Source organism: Solanum lycopersicum, chromosome 2, assembly GCF_036512215.1.
Source record: "Solanum lycopersicum chromosome 2, SLM_r2.1".
Classification (NCBI taxonomy): Eukaryota; Viridiplantae; Streptophyta; class Magnoliopsida; order Solanales; family Solanaceae; genus Solanum; species Solanum lycopersicum.
Window position 1 is genome coordinate 66,685,637 of NC_090801.1, and position 19,119 is coordinate 66,704,755.

The 19,119-nt window shown below is 32.2% G+C and overlaps 3 protein-coding genes across 5 annotated transcripts; 1 reads left to right on the forward strand and 2 right to left on the reverse strand.

Annotated features, from left to right (window-relative positions):
- Positions 1-276: 276 nt before the first annotated feature.
- Positions 277-3,166, reverse strand: LOC101249781 (uncharacterized). 2 transcript variants are annotated; one of them, XM_019212452.3, is made up of 8 exons: positions 3,002-3,166; positions 2,649-2,766; positions 2,433-2,545; positions 2,263-2,328; positions 1,798-1,894; positions 1,628-1,695; positions 956-993; positions 277-830 (listed from the first exon to the last, which is right to left on the reverse strand). In XM_019212452.3, the coding sequence occupies exons 1-8, from the start codon at positions 3,014-3,016 to the stop codon at positions 605-607; spliced, it is 741 nt and encodes a 246-aa protein (XP_019067997.1). In that variant the 5' UTR covers positions 3,017-3,166; the 3' UTR covers positions 277-604. The 2 variants fall into 2 exon arrangements, with proteins under 2 accessions (XP_019067997.1, XP_019067999.1); XM_019212454.3 differs by having other exon boundaries at positions 277-827; positions 3,002-3,165.
- Positions 3,167-5,178: 2,012 nt separating this feature from the next.
- Positions 5,179-10,286, forward strand: LOC101249511 (SPX domain-containing protein 4). 2 transcript variants are annotated; one of them, XM_010317946.4, is made up of 4 exons: positions 5,326-5,767; positions 9,206-9,371; positions 9,564-9,883; positions 9,966-10,286. In XM_010317946.4, exons 1-4 carry the CDS (start codon positions 5,525-5,527, stop codon positions 10,101-10,103), a joined length of 867 nt encoding a protein of 288 aa, XP_010316248.1. In that variant the 5' UTR covers positions 5,326-5,524; the 3' UTR covers positions 10,104-10,286. The 2 variants fall into 2 exon arrangements, with proteins under 2 accessions (XP_004232210.1, XP_010316248.1); XM_004232162.5 differs by having other exon boundaries at positions 5,179-5,767; positions 9,564-10,286.
- A 492-nt stretch (positions 10,287-10,778) lies between these two features.
- Positions 10,779-15,109, reverse strand: PHO1-5 (phosphate transporter PHO1-5). Its single transcript, XM_004232161.5, has 13 exons — positions 14,002-15,109; positions 13,615-13,915; positions 13,486-13,534; positions 13,325-13,396; positions 13,117-13,246; positions 12,834-12,954; positions 12,462-12,720; positions 12,268-12,372; positions 12,150-12,194; positions 11,875-12,024; positions 11,493-11,771; positions 11,275-11,414; positions 10,779-11,135 (listed from the first exon to the last, which is right to left on the reverse strand). Exons 1-13 carry the CDS (start codon positions 14,588-14,590, stop codon positions 11,042-11,044), a joined length of 2,334 nt encoding a protein of 777 aa, XP_004232209.1. The 5' UTR covers positions 14,591-15,109; the 3' UTR covers positions 10,779-11,041.
- Positions 15,110-19,119: the final 4,010 nt, after the last annotated feature.

Below are 19,119 nucleotides of genomic sequence, written 5' to 3' on the forward strand. Positions count from 1 at the left end.
TAAAAGCAATTACAAAAATAATTGAAGACATCCATTTTCCTATTTATTCACAAATTATGCCTCATAATATTTTTTTAAAAATGTTGCATAAAAAGGAAAAAAGAAGTGCAGAAAGGCAAAAGAAATAGAAACAAAAAGATAGACAAGCTAGAAATCAGAGGGGTTGGTGTCCAATACAGTACAGATCGAGTAAGAGTTCAATAGCAAGACAAGAGTAAAAGAAACAAATAGGACTATCAATAACAAGTAATGACAATGATGGAAAAGAGTAACATATAACCATTTAATCGAACCACTCCATACCTATGGTTGTTGCATCAAATTAGTCTTTAGTCGTTACATATATAATGGATTTAATCATACAATACAATATACTTTAACACTAGATAATATTGTTATTAAGCTAATACTACAACACAATACAGGGGGTAACAAGAAACGATTATCCGAAAAGCTGTAGATAGCGTCCAAGTGTGTACAAACTAAGAAACTGTCATCGACCCATCAAACAATTTTTTATACAAGCATATGTCATATATGAACTACATGTAACACACACCAGAAAATGTGAAATGATCACTTATTTTGCCGTAGAACATATTTTTCAAGAAAACATTTTCTGAAAAAAGTTTTTCATAGTAGGAAACGCACCCTGCTTTTCTTCAGGGAATGGGATGGAAGCACAGCAATGGAAATAACCATTGTCATCGTAGACAAACCTTTGTGAAAGATGAGCTTCACGGATATAACACTCTCCCCACTCTTCTTTGCCATATTGAGCAAAAATTGTTCGTGCATCAAAGGGCTCAGTTTTTCCTGATGTTTTACTGCTACAATTTACGAAATAGTAAGTCAGTGCAACCTTGACAGCAAAGATAGTTATGCAATTGGTAGAATCATAATAGACTTTAAGCCAAGAATAAACTAGACACAATGAAAGAATCAAAAACATTACCTTTTTCTATTTCCCGCATTCATTATTGTGGCATGCAACTGTATTAGAAGATGGCAAAAATAGAAGATAAATTTATTAATTTCCACCAGGAGATTTTCATGGTAAGAGGAAAAAAAAGAAGCCACCAGAGACGATAAAATATATTGACAGAATAAAGTTCAAGTATTTAATGTTTGATTACTGATACAAGAACAAAAACAAATGACACCACAGCAAGCAAAATGCAATTGAAGAAATAAGTCCATGCATATAGTTGGAATGCAGGAGGCGAGAATCAAAAAAGCCATATTCCAAAGGTATAAAAATAAAATGGTTGCAGCCATATTGATTCTTGGAAGTGGGTATCTACTTCCCTTTTCAAAACAGGCTTGAACCATTTCTGGCTGTAGTTTTTTATAGCCAAGAAATCCCCGAGGGAACTCGGTGGATTACAGGCCCTCCTGTCTACCTCTCTCCACTTAAATACCAGGCTTTTGTACCATAGATCAAAGCCCGAAGTACATTCTAGACCCTTGATTGTGATAAATAAATTGCTTTTTACAGGGTAAAGGAATAGCAAGGACGCAACAGCACTAGATTAAATGGTCAAGGAGAGAGCCTTAATGGACAAACAATAAAGAAATTGCCAACAAAATTTACCTGAAAAAAGAATTAACACATTGAGAGCTATACCAGTAACCCACGGTTTGCATCCTTTTCAAGAACAAGACCAGCTTCAACGAACGCATCAATTATCACCCCTAGAAAAGCTAAGGTATACAAGTACCAAATTCCTTTAAAATAGCAGATAAATTAAAATAGTGGCTAGAGTGAGGGAAGAAGATGCCAGAAATTATGGATACGACAGGCACGTATAAGTCTGGGTATACCACCAATTACTTCCAGAGGAGCATGTACAACATAAGCTTTTTCTCGAGTACCTCTATCTTTCATGCATTCCTGCAGAATAAGAACAAATCCGAGTTCCAGCCAAGGAAAGTTATGCCTTTGTCAAATCTCATAATAAGCAACAGCATCGAAACATCTACATGATAGCAGTCTCTCTCCATAATACAAACAGGGACCGATCAATTGAATAAGCATTCATAAAAAGAGATAGGAGTAACATGAAAAGGAAAATGAAATCACTATTTAGATTCTTTTTGCAGTACTCAATCATTATGTTCAATTGCTTTGCGTAATTCCAAGTTTGTCAACATTGCTACCAACGGCATGGTTGGAGGCTCTAATACACATTTACCCTTTGTCTGTTTCAGAGTTACAAATTTACAGAAGCCAATAATTGCATAACTTGAATAAAGAATTACCAAACCCTTCAGTCTTATATACACAGGACGTTGCTCCAAAGCATCCATTACTTTTGGTGAGACCCTCTGGAAAGACAATGAAAAGCAATTTATATATTATGAAAAGTTAGACAATGAAAAAATACATTACAAAAAAGGAATAAAATGGCCATCTAAGTATAAAATTTCACCCGCAAAACGTCAGCAGCAACTTTAATTCGACTAGTATTCGAAAGCTTCAGCATTTGCACAGTCAAGTGTAATGTATTTGGCTTAATAAAAATGGATTTGTCAATTCCCAAACCTGTTGAGTCTTAAAACATTTGTCAGAAATTATGACATTATGAAGGAAAACAATTGAACATCAGAAAAAAAAAAGCAGAAATCAGAATTTTCATGTGGATTAACTTTATTAGTTTGAAGAAGCGAATTCTTAAAGTTGTTGAGCTTGGTGACCATTTCATCCGGCAAGGTCAATGGAAGTGATACAAAATGAGTGTACCCAACGTTTTTGCTCTTAATTGCCTACAGGGGCACATAAAACCTTTAGGAATAAGTCAAACAAGTGGAAGAATAAATTTGTATTCATGATTTTATGAATCAATCACAGAGAAGGTAACATCCATGGTAAAGAATCTAGTGATTGTGATAAAATCATGCTGAGTTCAAGCAGTTATATATCTCCCAACCATAACATCAAATTTTACACTAAAATAGTAAGAAACAATCAGATAACCAAATTCAGCTGAAGAAAACTTACTTGAGAAGTCGACATAGTATGAAAGCTGCGTTGGTATGGAGGAGAGAAATTGTATTTTTGCTTCTCTGTTTCTTCTCTTTGTTGGGAAACTTGGGATGAACGGGTCAATTCACGTGATGTTTACCAATTTCTTTTAGACGGATTCACCCACCAAAACAAGCTCATATTTTGGTTACCTACTCAATTCATTCATATTTGGGTTAGATCAGTAACCAATAAAATAGTACAACTTTCACATATTGCAAACATATAATTTATATTTATATATTATAACAAAGTTTACATAATCACGTTTAATAATAAATATATTTAAGTATAATTCGCTATATATATACAATTGAAGCTAATTGTATAAAGCAAAGTGTATAAAATGAAAAAGAGAAAGAGACTTGGGCAGATAATTGTATAAAAATGAATTGCATAATAATAAGTGTATATAACGATTATATACAATTTGAATTTGTATAAAATGAGAAAAATAGAAAGACAAAAAAGACTTGGACAGGGAATATACAATTGAATGAATTGTATAAAACGAGAAAGAGATAAATTATATACAATTTGAATTTGTATAAAATAAGAAAGACAAAAGAAACTGGGCAGGAGAATATTTTTATTGTATAATTATAAGTGTATAAGACGAAAATATATGTATTTACATGTGTATATACAATTTTCTCTCGCTTTATATAAACAGAAACACAATTTATATATTTTGCTTCTGTTTGTATAAGCGAGAGAGACGAGGGTGACGAGCGAAATTAGGAAAAGTGGCGAGCGAGATCTGAAAGAGGAGAACAAAAATATATGTATTTATATAATATTCTCGCATTTTATACAAATAAAAACAGATTTTATACACTTATATTTATATAAAAACGAGAGAAACTTCCAAATTTAGCTTAACCTCCTTTAACCCACCCAAGTTTCGACTAAATAGTAAACGCTTGAAGCCAAATATGAAGGGATAATTGACCCGAAAACGCTTCCAGTAGTATACATTTGCTCCGTACATGAGCATATGGAGGACAATATATCCATCTCACATCAATTGATATTTAATTGACTTAAATTTTTTTAATCAATCTTACTTTCATATCCGATATATAGTTATACAAATTTGAATTATTTACATTGAAGGTATTACCAAATTTTGTGAGAATTTTGAGAATTTTTTTTTTCTTTGAATGTAATAATTATCCGAAAGAATATTTTGTGTATTTATTTTAGTGTTTGGGCTCATCACGTAAAAATTCCAACAAATTAAGCTCTAACCTTATGAGTTTGATGCAGTACATGTTAGATAGTAAAGAAATACGTATTATATATTCATTGATTTAGTATAAAATATAAACGATTTTTTTAGCATTTTAATACAAGATAACCAGTAAACTGATTGTTGGAAACTTGCTTTTAATTAATTTCTCAAACAAATGAGGAAAAGTCCCACTTGTGATGTGACAAGCAAATGGTAACGACATAGCTGATGCAAATTTTAATCAAGGGTTTTAATTAGGAATACTGCACATCAATTCAATCAAAAAATTGGGTCGGTCAGTATTTTAAAATTTTCCATTTCAATTATTATGGAGCAACAAAATGTTAGTATACTTATTATTTAATATTAAAAGATAAAAGAAATTGGGAAACAATATTTTAAGGTAGAGGAGTTGACTGTGTGTCACCGTTCAAACTATTTTGATCTGAAAAAAAAATATATAGTAATTAAATAACTTATTTATTAATTCAATTCATTCAACTTTATGAAATGATAATAATATATCATAGATTTTACATTCAACAAACTAAATATAGAGTAATCTTGATTCTTTGTTTGTAATCTTAATAATTCAGTTGATTGATTATCTAAATTAGATTGTTATTTTCAAATATAAATTCTAATAATTTAATTGATTAAATATTTAAATTTGATTCTTGCCTTAATCTACTGTCCCATTAAGATTTTAATAAGTAATAAACTGATTGAGGGTCTAAATTCACTTCTACTCATAATAATTTCTCCTTTATGGGGATAGATTTTCGTTATTTTGATTTCAATGAAAAATTAAGAATTAAAAGAAAAAGTGCAGGAAAGTAGAAACGTGGGTTGCGTCATTTATTGCTTTGATGCACATAAAAAGCCATTATGAAATTGCCAAGTTGACTACAAAAAATTTGCAGTTCTGCTTTTTGTTACCTTTACAAACTTACTAATATGAGAAACACAATATTATTATTATTATTATTTATTTCTGTAAACAAAAGATTCCCAACTCCATCGCAACTTTCCTACTATTTCTCGCATATGCGTAGCATTCATATTTATCTTCATTGGACTCTATTGTTACAAATTAAAAATACAAAAAAATTATATTATAATCTCTGCGTTTACCATTACTGATGATATCCCCTGACTTTATAATAAAAAAAAGAGAATATTTTCTTTTGTTCAGAGACCCAAACAAAAGGGCTGTTTCATTGTGAAATTGATTTGATTGCTGTGTGTTTTCTTGATTAATTCTTATGAAATTCGGTAAAGAGTTCACAACGCATTTAGAAGAAACCCTACCCGAATGGAGGGACAAGTATTTGTGCTACAAACCCCTCAAGAAGCTTCTCAAGAACCTTCCATCCACCGCCGATAATCTTCCCGACGGCGCTGACAATCCTCCGCAGGACTGGTTCGTCAGAATTCTCAATGAGGAACTTGACAAATTCAACGATTTCTATGTCGATAAAGAGGAGGAATTTATTATTCGATTACAGGTTTCTTCGCTACTCTGTACATACAAATATATCTTAGTAGGTCAATTGGGGCCGGCTAGATGAATCCATTATACTCTGCTACGCCCAATTTCTTGAAATTTTATCTGAATGTGCATATTTTTTGACCACATTAATCTTGTATATTGCACAAGGATTATCTGTACTGCTGATTATTCCAACTTCTAATTTAATTTCCATAAATTGTTTATTAATTTAAACTTTTGACGGATCATGAAAGTTGTGAAACAGGGGTTTACCTGTACTGCTTGTTACAATGTTGTTCTAGAGTATGGTGAATAGAATGTAGACACTTTATATTCTTGACAAATGTGGTGGGCCAACTTGTGCCATCACGACTAATTTCACTGTATCCGCCATACATGTAAGAAATCACTCGATGAAGAGATTTTTAAGGTTTTATCTGGTGCTACACATAAAAGTTTGGAAGTAGCATTTGACTGGAATTTTGTGAAAGTATAAATGCAGGGCAATTGCAATTATGGAAATTGATGACTGTAGTTGAAGTACAAAGGGAGGGAAGTAAATGTAAATAAGATTATGAGGAATTTGAGAGGGGCGACAACAACTTAATAGGCTGCAGCAAGCTGAGAGGAGACAGATATATGCAATAACAAATAAATAAGTGGTTAGGGAGAAGGCATCACAGGAGCTACTTGGAGAATATTCTTAGTTAAGCTGAAACATACGAGTATATTGATGGTATATTCCACCTTAGTGCCTTCCCAAACTATTGAACTATTTTAAGAAATGACCCTACATATCTTAAATTATGATACTTCTGTCATAATCAATACGACCTTCGTTATTTTTAATCTTATGACGGTGGTCCCGAGCCGATTTATGGCCACTTTGATTCTACCAAGTTCCTGCTACCTCCCATCAATATAGGTATAGGTAACTCTAACTGCCAATGCTTTTGCAGATCACAAATGGGAAAATTCACCTAGTTTTTTTTTTTTTAAATATACTTGGATTTAACTCTAGTCTCCAAGGTATTCACCCACTTCTTTAATTACTTGGCAAACTCTTGGGTGCTTAATCAACAAAACATCCTACCTTGATTTATGCAGTTAAATAGCATACAAACAGCCAATCTATCCATCGATCAAACAACTACTTCTTTATCTCAGATCAGGTGTATGAATCCTCTTATACCATTCTACTCTATTCAGGTCCTTTTTATTGTAATACTTAATATAACATGTTTGAACAAACTGTTATATTGTTTTTGGCCAAAGAGTGCTTAAAATATTCGCCTGCCATTTATATGATAATATGGAAGGATTAGCAGTAAGATGCACATTGAATTTGCCTTCAGCATCTACAGATGCAATTTTAATGAAATTCCACCGTACCTAATTAAAAAAAGGAGAGATGTACATTAAGTTTGAAGTAATATAATATACTAATAATTTATATTAATTTGATTTCCAGAGATAATAAACCTTCACTTAAAAAAACATAAACCATTATTTTGGTCAAAGGAGAAAAAACAATCAGGTCACTTCATTTACACAGGTTTAGTATCAATTACCGCTAGAAGTCTGGAACTGTAGACTTGCTTTGATCAGATTGTTCAGAAAGTGACTGTTGTCCCGAATGTTAAGTATTTTTCAACACCAAAGACAGATAATTGTTAGAGTTAACCGGTGCTCCACTGACTCTTGACGGTTTATTTCTCTTGTCCCACAACTGCCAGTTCATTGTTTCAACTGCAAGATTTGTTTGTTAATAAGAATACATCTCATGTGGGCACTAGCAGTGGATGAAGTAAGATGGGCACCTAAATATTGAATATAGAGCTGAACTTGCATATGCATTCAGTCACAATGGGTTGTGCAGTATATATTGTACAGTTCTCTTCTTTGGTTGTAGCTAATGCACACATAAAAGATATGAAATTCAGACCCGTGCTTTCATTATAGTGAAGTTCAATGGTCTTGAAATAATCGACATATGAACATTAGCAACCCTAAAAATAACCATGTTTAATTAATAGCTGAGTAAATCAATGGTCTGATGGCTTAACTTTATGCTCTATTTGTTTAAACTACACATAGTAGGAGTTAGCAACGAGTCATGCTAGTAGCAGTCCAGAGGATTTTTTTTGAATTCACTACTACTAACTAGTTGATCCTTGGATACTTTGTACTGGCAAATTTAATGCTCAAGATTGCTGCATACATTAAAGTTGAGCAGAAATGGTTGAGTTAAAAGCTTGCATCTATCAACCTTTTTAATAAGGTAAATACTTTTACTAATAATGGGAAATGGCTGCATCTATCAACTTTTATGCGTTGTATAAAACTATTGTAGGGTGACAGATTAACTTTTATAATTTAAGTTGAAGCATTAACTTTTAAAATTTAAGTTGAAGCATTCTTTGTGGAGATAAAAAGCACTCAAGATTAAAAGTATGTGCTATTTGAGAGACATTTTTTACTTGTAGTGTCTTTTATCATTTGCATGAGCATCAATTAACTGGAATGCATTTTTTACTAGTTGAAAGTATAGAGAACATTTAATACTCTTTATTTTATAGTTTATTCTGCTAAGGCTGACCTGATATGAATTTAAACGGAGAATCATAGTTAGAGGATTTATTTAGCTGACCTCAACTTGTTTGGGGCTGAGTTATGGTTATTTTATTACTTTTCTCATTTGCAGTATCCTATAGCTAATGACAGTCAGTCCCTTACTTTTCCCCTTAATTTGATTAAGTTGGGTCTCTTTTAGTCTCCATAATACTAGTTTTGTAAAGTTGCCAAATTTTCATGAATGACGAACATTTTATCTGAATCAGCATAGGCTGAGGTTAGGTCTTGACAACGACATTTGGTGGGATATCATAATGATGTTTCCCCCCCTTTCATCTTTGTTTTTATCAGAACAGGATGAAATTCGGAAGGGAGGGAGTTGGACTTCCATTGTTACTCTTATCTGTTTCATGCCTTAGGTGGAAAATTGGTATCTATCTTAGTCTTGTATTAGGATTGTTTTGTGGTGAAATGAACTATGCCATGTGAAGTTCATTCTCTTTTGGATTTGTTGTTGTTTTGCTGTGGAGGATGACATTTGCTTGTGGTGTCAACTTGAAAAGCAAGTGCGCTGGTAGATGGAATAAGGGAAAATATTTTGGTTTGAATTATCAAGGGAACTTCTTCCATTTGGATTTGGATTTGGATTGATCTCTCTGATGGAGTTCCAGAGGGGGACAGAAAATAGGATTTTTTTAGTTCTCTTTTTCGTTGTCTTGGAGATGTAGGATAGGGAAGGATGGGTTCAATGAAATATGCCCCAGAGTAAGCAAGTAAGAATTTAGCAGTGAACAAATAAATATATATTCAAATATGTGGGTATCAATTGTAATTGTCTTTGGTATGGGAATTGATCCTATGTCATCTACTTCTATACCAGGAATTAAAGGAACGAATTGAAAGAGTGAAAGAGAAGAGTGGCAAAGATGGAGCTCTCACAAAAGACAGTGAATTTAGTGATGACGTGATGGGTATACGTAAAGACTTTGTTGCCATACATGGGGAGATGGTTCTTCTTAAAAATTACAGCTCTTTAAATTTTGCAGGTACCACAGCATTTATACTCTATTTTAAGCATATATTGTGATTTCAGTTAGCTAGTTACCACTTACAATTGCTCAAGCATTTGTGTTTCAAGTGTCGTATTGTTCCTGTTTTAAAGAAATAACTCAAGTACAAGTCTTGCTTTAATTTTGTGCAACATCAGCTTTCTATGAGAAATTGTTTTGTTCCTTTAGGTCTTGTTAAGATTTTGAAGAAGTTCGATAAACGAACTGGGAGATTGTTGCGTCTCCCTTTCACACAACTTGCTCTTGATCAGCCCTTCTTTACAACTGAGCCTCTGAATAGATTAGTTCGTGAGTGTGAGGAAAATCTCGAGCTCCTATTTCCTTTGGAAGCAGAAGTTGTAGAATCAGATGCTACTGCAGAAGAGCCGACGGGAGCAACTACTTCTTATGCTTCAAATGTTTCTCCGGCATTGCCACTTGGGGAAGAAAATGTGGATATATATAGAAGTACACTTGCGGCGATTAAAGCTATTCAGGGACTTAAGAAGGCAAGCTCCACATATAATCCACTATCATTTTCGTATATCTTTGGTAACCAAGATAATGATAGCACAGGCGCTATAACTGCAGAAAATTCTGATTCAGACCAGTCAGTTGCCTCTCAGAGTGATAAAGAGACAGATCAAGAGGATTTCCATCCACCGGAATAGAGTTCACCTTTCTAGTTTGCTTCGTTGGTCTTTGCTCAGTGCTTTGTTGTTGACATAAAATGGTTAGCTTCTTCATTGTATACTACTGTTCTGGAATAAATTGCTCTCTGTCGGCAAGTTTGAGCCCCAAGTGGACTTTAGTAATTCTTGGATTACTTCTCATTTGTTTGAAACTTTTAAGATGTACATTCTCTTTTCAAGACTTGAACACTCTACTTATAGATGTTACCATTTCTATTAATGGTGTGTTTATTACGTGTCCGATTCGTCAATCTGACTATGTCATCAGCTTTGATCAACAGATTTTTCATATAGAAAAGGGGTATTATGTTGTTCGTCTTAGTTGTCAAATAAACTCTTCGACTTTGAGAGTGCACATCTAGACACCTCAAATTAGAGACTACTTTGAGAGTGCACATCTAGACACCTCAAATTAAAGTGTTTGGTTGCCAATTGAGGTGTTTAGACACTTGCTTTCAGCTGAGGTCAAAGTTGCGTGTCTGTTTACATATTATGCCTGATATTCATTCGTTCTTCTATTATGTCCACTTAAGTTGATTGGACGTTTATTCTTGGTAAGAATTAGAGAATGACCTTCAACATGTTACCAGTCATTCTCATGTGAAACTTTAGAAAGCTATTCTCATGTGATTGGACGTTTATTCTTGGTAAGAATTAGAGAATGACCTTCAACATGTTACCAGTCATTTTCATGTGAAACTTTAGAAAGCTGTAAGACCTCAAGCATTGATTGCTTTGTTAAATATTTTGATGAAGAAAGCTGGATATTTTAGCTTTATTTCATACATCAATCACTTTCCTAAGCACTATTTCGTGAAAATAATTCCATCCATCAATCAGCTTTCTTTTCATCCTATACATTCATGAACAGAACTTCATTACAAGCACCGTTGACACATGAATCAAAGAATTATACAAGACAACAGGAAAAAAGAAGATCATTTTTGCGTCTCGACTACTCTGGTGATTTTCCTTTTACATGCTCTTGTCTTCGTCGTAGTTGAAAGGCAGGGGTACAGACTTGGAGGCACGATATTTCCCAACATTATTTAAGTGCTCATTTTCCAACCTGAACAACAAAAAACAGCAGAAAAACTACTACTGTTAGAGAAAACCAGTATCGGTGTATCTGACCATGTTATATTTATTATATATATCAATGTATGTAAAAGTTCTTTAAACAGTCGGAGTATAGAATTTAAACTGACCTGAAAAAGTTCCACAAGCCTCGGCGAAGGATTTCCAAACAGGCAACAATTGCAAGAAAAGCTTTCTTGTGCAGATGAGGTAGTTCTTGAAAATCTAGAACCAACTGCATCCATACTAGTCTCAGAATAATGTCAAGAACCTGCATTTAGACTCAAAATCATCAAAAACTTAATCGTATTTTTAATAGTTAAGTTTTGAGTTCTGTGTCTGCACTTACAATGGCAACAAAGTAGACAATCTTGTGTGGAACAAGTAGCTTGTCTCTCAACCAGGGGTTTTTGGAATTCCTTTGCAACAGACCCCAATCTATGACAAGGTCCCAGTAAGTGTTTGCAATTGTAGTAATTCCTGAAGTTGACGCTGCCATTACTTTCCAAAAGGTCCCTCTCTTCTGATCATATAGTGTTCTCATTACAAGAGCAACAATAGTTGAGAAATATTTGAGGCTATTAAGCCCTTGCATTGAATCTTTCTCTTCAAATAAGCGACGAAGACACTGCATATATCATGAAATCATACGAAGCACCATATTACATAATTGTCAAGATATCTATAGTGGGAAATGGGAATGATGATTTGCGGTGTAAAAATTCTCAAACCTGAATAAACCGAGACCAAAAGGGAATAATTGCAACAACTATGTACAAGATCTTATAAACATTGCTATCTTGACATGTATTTGATCTTGTTTTGAAGTTTCCCCATATGTAGTAGCAGACATAGAATTGCAAACTCCTAATTGCTTGAACCTGAAATATAAGAGCACAGTTGGTTTTTCGCAATAAGCACAGGAAAATTTGCACATTATGACTGAGTCATCAACATTTTGGTAAAATGTATAAGTTTCCAATATGAAAAAGGCTGAGTGTCAAACCTGGCTGGTAAGTTGATCTGCCAAGATAAAATCTGGTAGAGTAACCTGTAAATTGATGTGTAACTAGTTAGTATGTACGTATTTCCTGTGATATTGAAGTGTGTGAATCTGCTGGTACCTTATAGAGGGGAGCGCATAGGCAGTGCCAGGCAGTTCTTAGAAAGAAGAAACGACTTGAACGATATAAAATATTCAGAGGACAAAAAGTTATTAGAAGAAGAACCTGAAAAAAGAAGACTTAAATCATTAGTGGTTTTTCTATAGATCAGTTGTAGAATGAATGTAGAAGGAAACTAATGAATCTAAACTTACAAACACCAAGACAAGTGGGATCAGCTCTATCACTGTCTCATAGCTTCCTGTTTTCGGGTCCATATCCATATCCAGGTGGAAGAGTGAAGCAGCCAATGCAAGTACTGAAACACCAGAAGCAAGGAGGAAAACTTGTCTGTAACCTAACTCTGTTCCCTGCTTGAAGCCAAATATGAAGGGATAATTGACCCGAAAACGCTTCCAGTAGTATACATTTACCCCGTACATGAGCATATGGAGGACAATGTATCCAAATAGGCTGCAATGTTAGAGCTTCATTACTCGTATGTATAGCTTAAACATGGTTTCTCTTGTAGACAGACATCAGGAAAGAATCAATATGAATTTGTAGAAGTCATATGTTTAGTTCACCTATAGAGTGGAAATATGTTATTCATATACTTATCACGATCCTTATGCTCTAGAAGGTGCTGTGCACGTACCGCTACAACAATAGCTGCCACTAATGCTATTGAGCAGCCAAAGAACAGACCTGTAGGTGAAAAGTACACCAGTTACGAAAATGAACATATGGTTATGAGATGCAGTGTACGAACTTTTGCTAAGCACATATCCTGGATGAAGATAATTCATCAACATTTTATTTTGATTAGATAGGAAGAGAGTGCTTATGCTAATAAGGATGTATGCTTACCCACGAAAAATGTTACTCGGTGCGTTTCTCTTTTAGCTTGTGGTCTTAAATGTTTCATTCCTTTCCTTCGATTGCCATTGGCAAAATGTTTTACGAACGTGACCTCCACTCTTTCTATGAGCTTGTTAACCTAAGGAAAAGCATAGATTGATGAGAAGTTCAAACTTCAAACTATAGTTGCAACTCGAATAAACGAAGGAAGATTTACCTCATCTGAGTTACCAAGATCAGATTTATCAATCATGTCTGAGTATGATTTAGAAGCTTTCCTTGAAGTAGTCTGCATCAGTAAATTGCAGTTTTAAAAGGCAAAACTAACAATTTCTACTTTATATTGGCAAATAGTTATCGATAACTTCAGTGTAGTACCTTATCATACTTCTTCATGATCTTGGAGAACGCCAACACATTTAGTAAACTAATACATTAAGTAGCAAAACGTTAGTTGAATTGAACACTAAAACAACAACAAGTGGGAGAAAAGAATTGCACCATTACCGGTAGCTTTTCAGAAGTCGAAGCTTTTTATAGAACTCAACAAAAGCTTTTTTCATTTGTTCTTCGGCTTTTTTGAGCTCATCTTTGCTGAATTTTACGTTTGCTTTTGAAGTTCTGATCACATTTTTCAAAGTCGAGATAGGTGTTGCGGGATCAATATTGATTTTTACATTGTCCAAAATCTCTATTGGAGCAGGCCTAAAACGCATGAGATTCTTCTTTTCTTTAGATGTTGATTCCTCTTCCAGAATTTCTTCACCAGTCATCTCAACTTCTTGAATTGCCTCCATATGTGCCCCACCTTTAAACACAAATCCAAACTAATTACATATAGGTCACGGGTTTGAGACATGGAATCAGCCATAGTATTCGAAAAATTGGACTAACCTGGACTTCTGATATTATGAGTAGGAACTACTGATCCTGGAGACGAAGTAGTATCATCATCCATCATTACTTGGTCACTACGCATACCAATTGAAGGTTTATCAACCATAATTCTTAGAGCAATAAGTGCATCCATTTGTTTACTCAATTCATCAGCTTCATCCTTCACTTCCCCTACTTTTTTCTTGTAAAAAGTTATCACCTTGTTGAATTCATCATCAAGTCTTCTAAAGAAAACCATCTCATATTCTCCACCTTGTTCAGATGACATAAGAAACATAGTTTGACTGTGTCCTTGTGACCCTTCTTGCTGCAGTGAACTTACTAAAATAACTTCTTCATCTTCATTGTCAGCTCTACCAGGCGAACCTTTGAAACTGAATCTACTTTGTAAACCACTAAAAGCTCTGTACATAGATATCCTTCTCTTTAATGAGCCTTTTGGTGTAGCTGCAACTTCAGGTAATGGTGCATTCTTCTTCTTGAAACATGATATGTCTTTCAACACACCCTTTAGATAATTATAATCCATATAGGCTTCTTGCCATTCAGGGACCATTTGGGATGTAAATTCTTTCCCAAATTTCATCTTTATCAAAACTATTTGGTTTTTCTTTATGCAAAAAAAAAAAAAAAAGTGGGGTGGGTTTTTTCTCTGTTTTACTAAGAATGAACAAGATTGGAGTTTATATAACAATGTTGGCTTGGGGTTTTTGGGGTTGTAGCCGTCAGTGAAGAAAAGGTCAGAATCAAAACTAACAAGGTTGTCGTTGAAAAATAGAAAGGCAAGATTTTGGTAAGACTAGTCTTGGTAAAATCAACAGTTTTTCTTTTTCATTTCTTGATCTTCACATACTGTTTAACAATGGCGGCACCAGCAGCAACCCAGAAATTCACTGTGCAATAAATTATACTAGTACCAAGTGGGGGTTCTGTCAGAGAGGTAGCCTCTTCCTCTCAACAATGGACAGAGCCACAGTTTAGTGTGGTTGCCAATTTTGAACTATTCACTAATTGACTAAATCTTCTTATGATCGTTTGATAATGATCACATTTATGATTTCTAACTATAAACTTTCTATCCTACCTCATTTATTAGTCTCTCCGTATGATTAAATTAAAAATAAATAGAATTTACTAAAATATTATTATTTGATATTTTTTAGTTTACTATAATAATTATAAGTAGACGGAGATAATATTATACTGTTAAAGATAGATACAAAAAATTTAAATAAGAGATTATTTAAAAAGGAAAGAGATATCAAGTAATTTTTTAATTATACATACAAAATCTTAATTAAAGGTGGTTGGCTAGTTTGTTTACACCCATACGTCTTAGTTGTTCTACTTAGATAGATAAGGAAAATGTATTATAGAGTACTAGTTAATATTTTTTTTGCTTTTAATGAAATTTAAACCTAAATTTTTATTTATTTTATTGAACACAAGATCATTTTATGTTTACCGGAGGACCACACTTATTTCAACAACCTTTACTTTACTTCCTCCCCTACATATTAAACAGTGCGTCTAGCTTCAATTTAAAAGAGTTTCTTTTAATTTTTTCTTAGTTAGGACTCTCTTCGTTTTAAAAAAATTGATCCTACTTTTTTAATCTGTTTAAAAAAAATGACCCTTTACCTTTTTTGGCAATAATTTAACTTTAACTTTCTACGTGGCATGTTTAAGACCACAATATTAAAAGACATCTTGATACATTACTTTAATAACCACAAGATTAAAAAGTTTTATTTCTTTTCTTAAACTCCGTTACAAATTAAACTAGGTCATTCTTTTTTAAACGAAGGAAATAATACTTATAGTTTTTAGTCACATAAACAAAAGCTCAAATATGAGAGAAAACAAATAATGCCTTGTTGTTGATGATAAGAAATGTCATTTAGTAGATGTTTGATCATGTGATATTATATCACGATATGATATCGTGAAATGGAATCAATATTTGGGCATGCGATTTTACGTTGATTCTATCTCATGATTTCATATAATGGGATGTGATATCATATTCTCCAAAAGTTATGATATGAAATCATATGAGAATATCATATCACGATTTGACTTATTTTAATACAAAAATTGATTCACAATGTTTATATTTTATTAAAACAATCTCACATTTATATCTATTAACCATTTATTTCACATGTAAATAAAATTTATAACTACATCATTACTTTTTAAAATTTGTCATTCTTACCAACATAAGATTTATTATTTTCACCTACATATAATCACTTTAACTCACACTTCACGATTGTTGAATAATAAAATTTTGAAGAGGCCGTGAAATGTGTTTCATTTTTACTCAAATATATTGATGAAACAATTACTTAAGTAGAGAACAAATAACTTTTTAATAATTTATCATACGATTTTACGATTTTTTATTTATTTGATAATATCTAATCAATAGTTGGGGTTATTTTAATAGTTTTAAAACTTATGAAATTTTAATATTTACGAAAAAATATTCAATATCAAAATTTCATATCACATATCCTAACAAAACTTCATTTATCTCATGATATCATATCATGATATCATATCACATGATCGAAACGGGCCTTTGAATTAAAATAAAAAATTAGTTTGAAGGTGAAGGAGTAGTTTTGAAATAATTTAATGATGACTACAACCGTCCAAATAGAAAAGAAAAACAGGGAGAAGACAAAGTTTGTATAATATTAAAGCAAAATGTGTCATCAAATCTCTGTCAAAAGATATTATCTCAGCCAATTGGATAAGAAAGTACCATTTACCAAACTTTCTTCTTTCTTTCACCATTACCCAAAGTTGTTGACATTTTTTTTTTAATTCCACAATAATTATTTGCAATCGTTATAACCTTTACTTTTAACTTTTTTGGATGCATAACCTTTACTTTTAACTTTTGGATGCTGGGTAGGTAATAGCTTCACTTTGAAATAGTCCATAAATTATATAGAGATGTATTTGTTATTCTTAATTTTTTTTGGTAACAGCTTCACTTTGAAATAGCCTACAAATTATAAAAGGAGATATATTTGTTATTCTAATTTTAATAATCTCAATCGATTTTTGATCATCAAATTAAAAGAGTTAATTTTCTACTAGAAAAAGATTTTAATATGTCATCAAATTTTCAAAAAATGCTTATCTATATCATTTAGTTTAACTCATTTGTGTCATTGTTGTTAAAGAAAAAGCTCATCCACACCCTTTTATTAACTCCGATTTACAGCCATTTTTTACACAAAAAAAAACATAATTTAACTTTTTTCTCTTGTTTTTAGATCAACTACACTCTTTAAATTTTCATGTTCCTAAACTCACATTGTATTTTGAATAAAATTAAACAAAGATATTTGCATAACTTATTATTATGAGGAAACATTATTAAACCAGATATTCTGGTAATGTAAATTCAGACAAAATATTACGATATAAAATAATCTTTAATTGTATGATTATTTTATGTTTCACTTCCAACCAGAACCAGATGTCACCTAGAAATAGACGATATTTATGCTGCAAGTGTTAACAGTGAAAGAAGAAGGTTGATGAACAAACACGACCCTTTTCCTATATTCTAATAATTTTTTTTAGACGTATTCTGAAAGTCCTCACAAAAATGCATTTAAAATATTTACTGTACTAAATAGGAATATAATAGGCACGTAAAATGAAATCCATGATGTAACACAATCCACATCATTATTTGAGTTTTTAATTATTCTTTTTTTTTTTTTGGTTATATGCATATATACTATTCAAGTAAAAAATAAATAAACGTAACAAAACCAAAAGATAAACTTTATATCCATATCGACTCAAACAGTGACAGCATAGACAAATGTGGATTGATACATTTACCATAAGGTCAAAGGAAATAATGCAGTGTTCAATTAATATTTTCTTAATTAGACTTTTATTCTCCAAAGTAATGGATGTGTCATGTGTGCATGTAAAATAAGTTCTACGTAGTATAACTCGTATATAAATAAATTTAGCTATAGGCTATAAAATAGAATTAATTGCATGAAATAGAAAGGTTCCCCACTCACCAATTATGCTCTTAAATTATATATTGTACTCATTTGTTGTATCATTATCACTACTTTACTTAGGTTAGACTTGTCCTTCTTGCAAATTTCATTGCATCTTTTCGCAAAGGCATAATACATAAATATGCATTTTAACTTAATTTTGAATAATATTTATGTTCTTTAATTTTGAGCGAGTACAAGTAGACACTTAAATTTATATAAAATTGAACAAATAGACATACATATCATGCATGTCATTTTTTGTCCTATGTAACATCTTACGTGTATTGTATCATGCAATACTCATGTGTTTATTTATTTAAAAGTTGGATAATTAAAATATCTATTTTGTGCATTATAAAAATTAAATATTAATTAAAATTTGAAGCTAAATTTAAGGTTCAAAATATATATCGCATACCTTTTGCAAATTGTTGCACCATGGACCTGTTTTGTGTACGTGTCTTTCTTCTTCCTTTTTTTCTCTGATCGTAAATTTAAAAATTTATTTTCTAGTTAATGTTAAAATGATTTTATGTGACATCAAATAGAAAAAAATTACTTTTATATGATAAACTTATATATCATGACTTTTATATATGGTATTTACGAATTATAAAAAAAATATTTCTTTTTGATAATTCTGACTTTTATGTAACAAAATAATTAAATAACAATAATATTTGCACGATAAATAAAGCTGAATAACCATCGAAAAGATATAATCAATTTTACAAGATGTAAACTTTTTTTTTTTTGGACATGTGTACATTTACTTTTGTTCTTCTTCTTGATCAAACTTGGTTAATAATTCTTTATCTTAAACTTTATCAACATTATTATGTGTTTCTTATGTTATTCCATTCGAATAATTAAAGTGATATTTTATTTGTGGACCAAGTTGTTGGAATATACATACCATAAGAGAACTGAGCTTCAAACAAGTTGTTGGACAGTCAAATTCACGTCCAGAAAATCAAAACGCGTTATAAACTCATAATCCATATAACCTACTTCATAATTTTCCATCGTTATATAGGAGTGTGCAAAAACCGAACCGACCAATAAA

What these genes read in the sequence shown, in the direction of transcription:
- LOC101249781 (XM_019212452.3), bottom strand. An exon ending in ATATAAGACTGAAGGGTTTG is followed by an intron (nt 1,895 to 2,262) that starts GTAATTCTTTAT and finishes CTTATTCTGCAG; the next exon opens with GAATGCATGAAAGATAGAGG. An exon ending in CAGACTTATACGTGCCTGTC is followed by an intron (nt 1,696 to 1,797) that starts GTATCCATAATT and finishes TAGCTTTTCTAG; the next exon opens with GGGTGATAATTGATGCGTTC.
- LOC101249511 (XM_004232162.5), top strand. Translation starts at nt 5,525, where the DNA reads ATGAAATTCGGTAAAGAGTTCACAACGCATTTAGAAGAAACCCTACCC. An exon ending in AATTTATTATTCGATTACAG is followed by an intron (nt 5,768 to 9,205) that starts GTTTCTTCGCTA and finishes CTTCTATACCAG; the next exon opens with GAATTAAAGGAACGAATTGA. An exon ending in CAGCTCTTTAAATTTTGCAG is followed by an intron (nt 9,372 to 9,563) that starts GTACCACAGCAT and finishes TTGTTCCTTTAG; the next exon opens with GTCTTGTTAAGATTTTGAAG.
- PHO1-5 (XM_004232161.5), bottom strand. Translation starts at nt 14,590, where the DNA reads ATGAAATTTGGGAAAGAATTTACATCCCAAATGGTCCCTGAATGGCAA. An exon ending in TCCCACTTGTCTTGGTGTTT is followed by an intron (nt 12,373 to 12,461) that starts GTAAGTTTAGAT and finishes TTCTTTTTTCAG; the next exon opens with GTTCTTCTTCTAATAACTTT. An exon ending in TTGTCTACTTTGTTGCCATT is followed by an intron (nt 11,415 to 11,492) that starts GTAAGTGCAGAC and finishes GTCTAAATGCAG; the next exon opens with GTTCTTGACATTATTCTGAG.